Consider the following 11,826-nt stretch of genomic DNA (forward strand, 5'->3'; position numbering starts at 1 on the left):
ACCTGGGCACTGCTGACTTCCAAACAGGTTTACATTAAAATTACCCCAGTAGCTGGAAGCAGTGCTTTGCCATGCCCAGCACAGTACTCGTTTCACTATTCCTCTCTTCCAAACTAATGATGTGATTTAGGAACCATCACAAAGGTGGTATCATTACACATGATAACCTTCATAAGCAACCTTTGTAAGAAAAAAAATGAAAAGCAGCAACATTTCTGTTTGTCTTCAAACATACCCATTCTGCTTGTCTTCACCCCTACTGCTTCCTAACGATTTTGCTTATATTCCCTGTACACCAGAAGACAGTCTTAGCCAAGCTTTGAGATCCTGGGAGTATTTATTTTGTACACAAATGAAAGCACCTTCAATCCCTGGACAGTTTATGACTGAACAGCCTCTTCTGTTTATAGGGGGGACTTCAGCAAGATAATCTCTGTGACACTGGAATGGCAAACATGTTCCAGAGTACTGAGAGCCTGGAACCTCTCTGTTCCACAGCATGATGAACTTCAGCCATGGTTCTTATTACTGGCAATTTACAGTATGGTACATGTGTTAAACCACTACTGAGTACAAAGCACAACACCAAACTCTTCAATTGACAAAATGTCTCACTCGTTTGCTTAAAAAACTGACAAGCACTGAACATTTAACATTTTATTTGAACACTGTTTTTTTATATTTAGAACCAGGGGAACAAGAATGTGTGTTGGAAAGGAAGTTGGTTTTCTAGTGCAACACAATACAGGCCAAAGACTTTCTTGATTTAGATTATTTAATCTCAGAAACTACAAAATTATACTTCAATACAAGATACCTTTTTAGCATAAACATATAGATATTATTTCAGAAATACAGTGCAAGAGTAATTCAATTTCTTGGGGTGCTCTGCACCCCTAAAAAGATCAAACTACCAAAGAAAGATCCCATGAGTTAATAGACTGCTTAAATGAAAGTAGATAAAAATATACCAACAAAACACTTGCTCTAATTTTTAAAAAAAGCTTTCAAAATATCAGCACATGTCAATAATCAAATAACAGGTACAGATTTTTTACAGAAGATATAAATGCAGTATAAGACTTGTGTTCAAACTTGTCTTTCAAGTATGGAGAGCATGTCTGTTTGGTGGGCATGGCAGTCATATTCGGTTCCAAATTCTCCTACAGCAGCATAAAAACAAGCCTCAAAATCATCAAAAGACTGAAAAAAAACCCAAAACAAGAAAACAAAAATATGTCTGTCATTAATAAAATCAGTGAAAGTCATAATTAAATAACAGTGCAGTCATAAATAACTGACTCTAGAGTCTCTATTAAGCTGTCTTTTCAGGTATCAAAATCTACAGTTTCAGTGTCTTGCAAAAAAAAGCCCACCTAGGCTGGAAAAGCAATCCACAATGGACAACAACATTTTCCAGTGTAAATCCTGATTCTTAAATTTTGCATCTTGACATATTTGCTTCTTTTCCTCCCTGTATGTAACTGAAGTAAAACAGAATAGTGGTATATAAAATCTGGTAACAATGAAACAACAGTTATTATTCCTACAGAAGATGGAGATTCTGATTTACACATAGAAAATGTTTTTTATTACAGACTCATTGGGAAAATGTTTTGAACTTACTATATTATTTAATTCCAAATGAGTAAGTTCAGAAAATTATTTTTTCCAGAATGCTGAACATGAGCAATAAAGCAGCCTGGAACAGCCAGATTTTTTTTTTTTTTCATTTAATTAATACTAATTAAATTAATTAATATTAATTGCATTAATACTGATCAAAGTTCTTAGGTCAGATCAAAAATGTCCTGGTTTTCAACAGTACTGTGCTTCCAGTAGTTTTGAATGCAGCACTTCTAAACCAAAGTGTTAGCCTTTTTTTTTTTTTTTTTTAAGATGACTGTGTTGTATGAAATTAGACTAATTTTATGTGTATGTGTTTGAAAACACTAAGGCTTATCTAGGTTCTTCCAAAGGCCTTATCAATATGCATTAATATTTAATTGCTGACCTCTCCTGTGCTGAGAAAGTCACTTCTCATCACCTGTATCTGGCTAGTAGGATGAAAAAGCTGTTCACTGGAAACAGGACTGTGACTTCCAAACTAATTTCACTTAAGGTGTATAGTTGCTGAATGACAGTGACTTCCACCAATACTGCCTTGAATTGGGTGTGAAATGGCAACTATTTGAAAACCAGTGAAATCTTTACATTAAGATCCATAACATGTATTTACCTCAGGAATGCTACTAGTCCAGCTGGCATTAATTTCTTGGATCTCTTGAACCTCATTCCCATTATAATGGTCAAAAGAAAAGATGAAACTGTAAAAGACAATCCAGTATATTTATATTCTCACTTTTCTCAGTGGACCACTCAGGAACACACAGAGTTATCAAAGGTCATTGCTGTTTTCCTATGAACTGCAATTTGGTAAAACATTAGATCAGAAATAAGAGTATAAAAACATTATTGCTTTTCCAAAATACACCATTATGATTTCTTTTAGCTGCAAATAAAGTTTTCATGTACAACAGAATGCTAAATCCTATGCCATGAAGACTAGGTAAGATCAGTCAATTCTATTCACCCATATCTAAATTGATGGGGATACCAGCAAAGTAGAAAGAATCTTGGCCATAGCAGCAACATGTATACTGAATTACAGGAACAGTGTCTCACAAATCTCATCACCCTAGATTCATTGCAGCTGTTTTCTAACTATTCAAGGAGCTAGAGCTCAATTTATTTTCTGTTCTATTTTTAGAATATTAGATTTTTATTTGCTGAGCCTTAAAAACTATATTGGAAAGTTTGCCACCTGTTTTTGCTACAGAATATGGCTATCAACATCTCATTCTTCATGACTACAATGACTTCAATTCCTTTGGAGCCTTTTGCTATGAGGGAACCATCCTTGCCTCTGACAAGAGGTGGGCAGCCCAAGGGGGCCATAAATGCAGCACAAGCAGCAGAGAACAAACATCATGAAAGAAACTGCATTTTTTTCTTGGGAGTAGTCATCTGAAAATGGAGGTGGCAATGAACTCATCAGGCACAGGGATTTCACTTTGAACTATGGCTGTAGATTGCTACATAAATGAGGAGACTGAGGAGAACACATAAAATGAAGAAGATAGCTACCTTAATTAAAGAACTGTCACTTGAAATGCTTCCTAGAAGTGGGCAGAGAGGCAGGACTTCTCATGAGCAGCTGGGCTTTGTCACTCTCACAGCCAAAGTAATAGCAGTTACACAGAACTGTTCCCTTTTTATGGAGCAGTTAAACCATCTGGCTAATTCTCTTCAAATTCCACTGTCTAGTCCTGGGGCCAGTCCTGTGTTCATAGGTGTCAAAAATTAGTTTTAAACTCACTTCAGCATTACAAACACGCCCTGGCAGTTACAAGTATCTTAAAGAACTCTACCAACTACATGCACTCATTAAAAATGCCTTGCAAAAAAAATATTATGCTCCATTATCCATCGCTCTTATTTTCTAGTTACATAGCCTTGATCCTCTCAGGAATGTCTCAAGAGTGACCTATTCCACAGAATGTGTCTTGCCAGAGTCCTAAGTATTTTTTCAGTTTATTACAAGCTACAAAGCATATTCACTCTGTAAGTTTTGGTTGTTTGGTTTTTTTTTTTCCATTTGCTACTATCTGGCTTTTAAAAAGTCCAGAGACTTTTTAACACATTCAACTTTTAGAACAGATTTTAGAAAGTGCTATACATTTACTGTTTCATCTTAAACCAGTCAAAGAAATTAAATAAATCAAGACAAATTCAATCCAGTGAGTCATATTCAGATCAGAATCAACTTTCATTGTGAATGGTACTAACTCTTGAATACTGAGATTTGAATTTCTATGTCTACTTCAAACACATAAAAACGCATTTACGTATCCAAGAAAGCACAGAGCTTATTTCAGGTGAAGCAGGAAAATTCCTGAAATAATAATTTATAAAACAACTAAGAGAATTTGCCTGGGGTACCCATAGGCTACATACTCTTTGTATGTAGGACAAGTTACAGCAACCTTACTGTCAAAGTCGTGTAATAAAATATTATCTAAGTTACTGTAGGAGAGTCTTGCACAGGTGACAAATACTGTCAATAATTATGGTTTGGATGGATAGGTTGTTTTTAGATTTCCTAACCTTTTAAAGGTTTGGGTGCTTGCTTTATTTTACATTATAACTTACTGTAGTGGTTTCTAAGTCCAGTTTCTAAGTCACTTTCTTCCATGCACTTAATTTTGATCTTTCTTTTGTGCTCTAGCTGCTTTTCACATTTTGGCATGTAGGGCGTAAGTGAAAACATTCTAGTTTTCAACAAAAGCAATACACATTTATAATAAAAAGCAATTAAAACATTTCTTTGTAAACATTCTAAACTAAGACTGTTTAAAAAAGTCTTTGTTCCTTTAACTTTATGTAAGAAGAACTTTCCAAGGCAGGTGTAGTGAACTCCATCTCATCTCAGGGCTGTAACTTCTGCTAAATAAGTAATATACATTTTTCCACTTGAGAAAGTCCTCACATGCCTACAACTACATGAAATGCAAAACACTGACTGTTTTAGGTATCAGACATTCAAAAGGACATAACGGAAAATTTTATATTAGTCTCTTAAATACCTGGGAATTGGGAAACAGGCAACATATATTAAGTTGTTACGAGTCTTCTTTTCCATAAATACTGTATCTAATTTAGTGACTTAATTGACCCTAATACCATAGGTTACTTAAAAACATCTCACATTAATGATTATAAATTTACATATACTTAAGGCTCTGTCTTCATTCCAAAAAGAGTTTTGGGTTTTTTTAAAACAGTGGGATAACATAATCTGAACAAGGTCATGGTGGCTAAACTGGAAATCCAATTTAAGGCCATCAAGGAGCAGATCAGGTCCACAATTACCACCTCTACTGAAGAACTTGCTGGGAACAGTTTGCTGTCAATGCTGTTCAACATTTTTTTTAAATGGAAGTTTTTATAACTGTGATTGGTGCAAGCATAAAGCCATATATACCATGAATATACCATGAATTCTAAGTTGAGAAAAAACAATAGTGTACTCCCACAATCTGGATTAAACGTATTTTAAATGCATTTCTGCATGTGAAACCACAGCCTAAACCACTTTTCCTAAAACCATGACTGAGACAAACTCCCAACAGCTCTTATTGAAAATCCCTTGTGTGAGGTTGATGTCCCCCTTAGGGATTGTCATTTTTTGCCTCCATGAGGGTTTCACAGAAAACTATCTACTGTGACAATTATTGCATAGTTTGTATCCTGTCTTTCTTAGCAGCAAAGGAAAAACACTAGGTCAACACTAGGTCAAACTGTACCATTCACTGGGAGGTGAGGATACATTACATTATGCAGCACTTTACTGCTCAAATTGCAAAATTCTAATCTGTAACGCTAATGATTTTATTGCAGTTCTACCTCCTGTTTCTCAGCTGGATTTCACAATATTAGGCAATGTTAGGCAACCACCTCATAAAAGGAGCTGCTGCCAGGTGCTAAAACACCTGCTGGTTTTATGTCAATGATCTGCCTTTCCTTGTAAATGGCTGCTGAAGCTAAGTTGAAATGTTGAACTCTATCTAAAACCCAACAATTCAACCAAAGCAATACCCAAAATTTACTAAAAAGAGAATTTTACATGCAGTAAAATGCTTCAGGATGCTGCTTTTTTGTTTGTTTGTTTACTGTAGTGAAACACTTACACAATGATATCTTCACATTTCTCGGATCACATGTTACACAGTAAGCTCCATAACCAGCCACTGAGCCAAAGGTGAGTCCAGCAGCTAAAGAGATTTTACTACCTGCAAGAAATCATTCACGTGTTATTTCTCAATACAATGTCTTGAAGCTCAACCTCTATAAGGCAGTTGTCTCTCTACACAGTATTATCCAAATATATTAAAAATAGAACTGATTTTGCCACATTCCAGCTTACCTCACCCAGTGTGAATAGAGAGGTAATATTTCTAAACTGGGTCATTCTAATGTATGGCATTAGGAGCAAAATCAACTAAGTTAGAGGGATATGATTAGGATCCACTAACACTTGCAACTTGGGAAAAATACAATCCTAAATTTGGCTATTTTCTCTATCATACTTAAGAAAGATTTTTGTAATTTCTTTGAACTGTCTGTTCATTTTAACTATATCTTACAGCACTTGGGAGTCTCCAAAAATGGTAGAATGGTAGAAATGTGTCAATATATATAAATTGGAAAACATGTGTGGTAATAGTGTCAGGCTTTTCAGTCTGATATCAGTCCTGGAGAAAGGAATGCTATCACCAACATCACACTTAATGAATAAAGAATGAAAAAACAAATAAATGGCAGTGAGGATGAAAACACAGCTTCTAAAAGTAACTTGGCATCTTCTTTCAGTGCTGTTAAAAAACTGGTTCATAAATCACAGATATATCCCTAATATATTTAGATTTCTGAACAGACATTTGTCTTGGTTCCATATGATAAAAGTGTAGAATCTGCACAGCAGACATTCTTTGAATTAAGCTGATCCACAGATGTTTATAAATAAAGAACCCAGACCCCTGATGTCATTTAGCTCCCAATCCTTTTATTTTGGGTATTTTTAAATCAAGACTTTGCAAGAAAATGTAAATCATAACGAATAAAAAATAATCTAGATTTGCCATGAGGATTGACCAAGTGTTAAAGAATGAAGAGGACAGGTGAATGGAATAGTCAGTGAGTGCAGCTGGCTGCAAACACAAAACCACAGTTTCAGAAATTTCAGACATTCAGATGTGAAGCCGTGTCTCTGAGAGCAAAGCATGTGGACACCGCGAAGGGAGACGGTGACCCTAAACCAATGGAGCAGGGTCGGAGCCCGATGCGCTGCTGGGGCTCTGCGGAGTGCTGCCGGGACCCGCCTGCAGCTCCCGCCTGCTCGTCCTCGGTACGGCTGCGACCTCTGCCGGGCGCGGGGCTGGGCCAGGCGCTGCCCCCGCGGGACTGCAAAAATCCCGGGAATACCGGAGCTTTGTGGCACACCGCCACCTACAACCTGACTCGTTATCTTACTGTGAAAAGGCACAATTCTAACATTACTAGAGAATTAACCACCAACTTAGAGCATACAAGTAAAGGGTTTTCTCCCACCGTGCATCTGGAAATGTCAGAATCAAGCTTGGATTTCTTTGTAGATAATAAGCTTTAATCAAGGACATACTGTGCTGAACATAGGAATGATTAAAAGGAGATGAGAAAGCCCAAAATGCATTTAAGGTCAAAGACAACATAACAACCCCCACGCTTTGCCCTGAAAACAAACTCACTTAAAATGCTTAATTTGGCCCAAGAACATCTCATGAGACTCAGTGCATTTACAGCAGCACATGATGGATATCAAATGCAGCAGTGTTAATTACAGCAAAGTTTTCATGTCTCAAACTGCATAGAAGAAATCAAATACTTGATTCCAAATCCTTCTATCCCAGTACTAACCTTTACGAGTGTATGCTACAACACCTCCAAACACCAGCAATGAAGCATATGCAAAACCAATCCAGTCAACAGCCATGATCCCAGCTCTGGAAAAAAAACAAACATATTGCAACTGAAGGTAAACAAATTCATTCCTCCTGGTAAAAATCAAATCATTACTTAAAGGGTTCTAAATAACATTACACTCTCCTAAGTTCTGTTTGACTACTGTGTCAAAACATTCAGAAGGTGAAGGTGTGCCTCTTGGCTATTGTGCCATCCTTTCACTAAATGCTGCCCTTCCTTATGCCCCAATATCTGGGTACACCATATTTCCACTAGGGGATATATGTAGCATACATTTTTCTCAGTCACAAATACATGTATGCAATAAGAAAGCTTGACACCATCCGAAGCAGGTTTTGTTGCATCCATGCCATATGGCTGAACTGAGTGCACACTATAGATATCTACAAGTCTTCTGAGTGCTCAGCTCAGTCTTTTCATCTCCTTTCAACCACACTGTACCTGGAGTATTTCAAGCAACATGTAACAAACCCTGCACCAGGCAAAAATACGAATTTTGAGAATCTATTCAAAGTTTCCAGACAGAAACTTAGGCTGTTTTGGAAAGCTATACATACAGGCACTTTATCCTGTATCTATGCCCCTTTTATTTCACCTTTACATTTTGATGCATTGTCTGGAGTTAGGCTTCTGTTCCGCAGGAAACATTTAAGGTTCTGTTGTGATGCTGGTCCCTACTTCCCTGGCAGTGCTGTGTAATGAATGCATAAATGGCAGTGTTCTGCAGCCAGGGAGCCCCTGCAGCACCACGGCTTCTCTCCCATCGGGAGAAAGGACACACCTTTCTCCTCCTCCCAAATTAAGCGTACACTTAATTAGGCATCATTATTATACCTCAGCGTGTGTGTACTTGACCACAGTGTTAAAGGGTGGTAGCAAAGAGTGCTTACTCAGCATTTCATGTCAAGCTTTTATTATTAAAAGTAAGCAACTCGCAGTGAGCCCAGTCCTCCCCAAGTCGTAACCCCTCAGGACAAAAGGTGGGTTTAGGGGGCCTGGCACCCTGCAGGAGGTTTACAGAGGCGGGGGCCAGGGATGCAGGGGCCAGGGATCCCTAGGCCTTTGATGTGGCCGGCCTTCGTGGCCGACTCCCTCCCGAGCCCTCATCTCGCTTCCCAACGCCGCGGCGCAGCCCCCGGCCGAGGGCAGGCGCCTGCGGGGGCGGCCCCGCTCTCCCCCCGCCGCCCCCGCCGCAGCTCGGCCCCGCCGTACCTCGTCCCGCCGCGCCGCCCTCTGACCTGCCCCGGCCCGGCCCCGCCTCCCGCGCCCGCCGGGCTCCGTGGGGCGCGGGCCCGGCCGAGCCGCCCCCCGGCCTCAGCCCCGCGGCGGCGGAAGGAGGACGCCTGTCGCCGTCATGGCGGCGGCGCGGCCCTTGCGGCCCGCCCGCAGCGCCGCTGGCGGAGCCGGGCCGCAGGGGACAAGCGGGTGACAATGAGCCGGCAGCGCCCTTGCGGCCAGGAGGGCGATGGTTTCCAGGGGTGCGTCGGGGGGCGGGTGATTCCCCCCTCCCCTCCCTATTCGGCCCTAGGGAGGCGACATCCGGAATGCTGTGTCCAGTTCTGGGCTAGCAGCAAAAGAGACATAGAACTACTGGAGAGAGTCCGGCGGAGGCCACAAAGATGGCTAGGGGTCTGGAGGATCCCTTTTATAAGCAGAGACTGCATGACTTGGGTCTGTTTTGTCTAGAGAAGAATGAGAAAGGATCTCATTCATGCGAATAAATCAGAGCTGGGTGTTGAGACGGTGGTGTCAGACTTTCTGGTGGTACACAGGAGCAATGACCATGGACTAAACCGCACCAAGTTTCAGCTCAGTTGGACAGAGCATGGTGCTAATAATGGACTAGATGATCTGCACGGGTCCCCTCCACCCCCAGCAGTTCCGTGATTCTGTGAGTCGTGGCTGTGCTTGTGCAGGGCAGCACACTGTTGTTGGGGCTCCTCTGTGAGTGCCCTGCTCCAGGGTGGGCATCTCCTGCTTGAGACTCCTTATCCAGCCCTTCAGGCTCTGGAAAGGTCCGTGGATATTTTACTCTTTTAAGGCCAACCCCCCTTGCCTTGCCATGTTTGGGATGCAAGAACTCACGAATGAAGGAGGCCCATCTGTAGATCCACTTGTCCCTAAAGCGCGCCCATCCCACGGAGACAAGAGCAGGGTGAGGGTCGGGTGCCTGCAGCCCCCACAGTCATCCTGGGACACAGCAATGGGCACTTACTGCTGTGCCAGGCACCCTTCTGCCCCCTGCCCCTCTCAAAAGCAGGTTCTTCTCTCTCCTTGCTTGTGTTTTTTGAAAGTCTGAGGGCAGCTGCATGAAGCCAGGTGAGCAGGCACGTAGGCTGAAAGCTCGGATGTGTTTGTCAGGGAAAACATCGGACGCAAGCCCCAACACTCTGATACTAAACACGTAGCTAATTTATGAAACTGCTTGATGTGGTTATTTTAACACCCCGACTTCTTGTCTGCTAGCCCAGTTTGCTGGACCTATTCCACCACAAGCTATTTTTGTCCATATTTTGTCTCCCCCGCAGTGTTTCTTTAGCTTTTTCTCAAGTGAGTGATTCTTAACCAGCACAGGACGTGTCCTTCAGGGGTGATACAGGGGTGCCTGTGTGCGACATTCCCCACACTTCCCTTGTTCCCACAAACAGACTGAGCATAAACCTGGCCACAACAGGGAGAGACTCACAATACCATGTGATAGGACTTGGATACCTGCCTTCTTCAGGGGTCATTTGAAAATCTCTGCCAAAATCCTGTGTTTCCTTTAGATTTCTTTGCTTAAAGGTGTGGGAGTTTTCCACTCCAAAGAGCGAACTGGAAAGCAAATCGGCCTTCTCATTAGGGTTAAGGTATCTAATTTCCACTCCTAACATTGCATTTGTTTTTTGGTTGTTTTTTTTTGGTAGTGTTTAACTGCTGTGATACAAACCCACTCCATATGAGCTGTCCAAGTCTGTCTGCTCAGTGGAAACAGAACTGCTCTCCTTATCTCACCACAGTGTCTGTGGGAAGGAAGACTGAAGGTACAGCAACTTTGGAAAACAAACATAGGACACTTGAGGGCAGGATGGCTCCAAAATGCAAACAAAAAGTGGATTCATAAGCTGAAATCCAGAAATCTTGGATTTCTTGATGAAGTATTATGAGACTTGTGGGTCTTGAAAAACACACTAAAATAAACAGGGAATTAAATGGAGCAGAACCATGCAACTCTATTTGAGGGGGTTCCAAAGTGCAACAAAAACAGTATCTTTTGGCACCTCTAGGATAATGACCAGTTGTAGTTACTGATTCAATGATACTCATCACTCAAGCAGACTGGGTAACCCTGAAGTCTGGGTAAAATTTGAATTCACGTAATTATATGCTGCTTGTTAAGCTCCCTTCAATTTTCAATTACAGAAGGTATTTTGTTCTGTTTTCCCTAAGGTTTTAGTTAACTATTGTCTGATGTTAAATGGTTGCTGTATTTTACAGCACAGATGAGAGGTTTTGAATAGGAGGAGAATTAATTAGTTTTTTGGTAGCATGACAAATCAAACACCTTGGTCCTTACAGTGAGCTCTAACAGAGCTAGCAGCATAGCCAGTGTTACTGTTGCTGTGTGCTTTCTAGTATAGTTTTCACTTGCTTTTTACTGCCAATCTGAGCTAAAATTTCCCCTGTTGGGTGTTTGCTTCCAGCTGTTTTATTTTAGTTTGTTTCAGTTATATTGTTTTGTATTATGATTTGTTTGCTTTGGTTTTGGGAAGTTCCATCTACAACAATTGAGCCAACTACAAGGATGAATTTAGGCAAAAATACACGGTTTTGTCCATTATAAACATAACCATTTCACTGAACAGCCCCTTGCATCTCTTTGTTTTGGAAAAACAAACTTTGAAATCTGGCAAGCAAATTGCCTTAGTTTCAGGGATATATTTTTCCATCTTCAGGAAAATGTGACCTGAAGAGAAAAAGAGTTAAAAGTGTTGTACAGCTCTGTCCCTAGAAAGTTTCACCTGTATTGATTGTGTGACCTTGTGTTATCCCCAGCTACATTCTCACCTGAATGCAGGCATTCTTCCCTGAGAAAGTCTGAGTTTGTGTCTTACTTTGCTTATGTCTTGTCTAAAACAAGAAACCTCTAAGGGGCTTGTATAGCACAGCCCATCTCCCTCCCCTGATACATTTTTGCTGAGGCTACCTGTTGTTAGAGAAGGTGTTGGCGGGATGAAGCACATAAAAGACCCCTCTCTGCAGTAA

At 40.8% G+C, this 11,826-nt stretch overlaps 1 protein-coding gene across 1 annotated transcript; it reads right to left on the reverse strand.

Annotated features, from left to right (window-relative positions):
* Positions 1-642: 642 nt before the first annotated feature.
* Positions 643-8,889, reverse strand: TMEM14A (transmembrane protein 14A). Its single transcript, XM_005521907.3, has 5 exons — positions 8,794-8,889; positions 7,516-7,601; positions 5,751-5,852; positions 2,240-2,327; positions 643-1,203 (listed from the first exon to the last, which is right to left on the reverse strand). Exons 2-5 carry the CDS (start codon positions 7,589-7,591, stop codon positions 1,164-1,166), a joined length of 306 nt encoding a protein of 101 aa, XP_005521964.1. The 5' UTR covers positions 7,592-7,601; positions 8,794-8,889; the 3' UTR covers positions 643-1,163.
* Between the last annotated feature and the right edge of the window lie 2,937 nt (positions 8,890-11,826).

This window comes from Pseudopodoces humilis, chromosome 3 (assembly GCF_049639895.1).
Source record: "Pseudopodoces humilis isolate 2021_Gansu_Grassland_sample_001 chromosome 3, ASM4963989v1, whole genome shotgun sequence".
NCBI classification, from domain to species: domain Eukaryota; kingdom Metazoa; phylum Chordata; class Aves; order Passeriformes; family Paridae; genus Pseudopodoces; species Pseudopodoces humilis.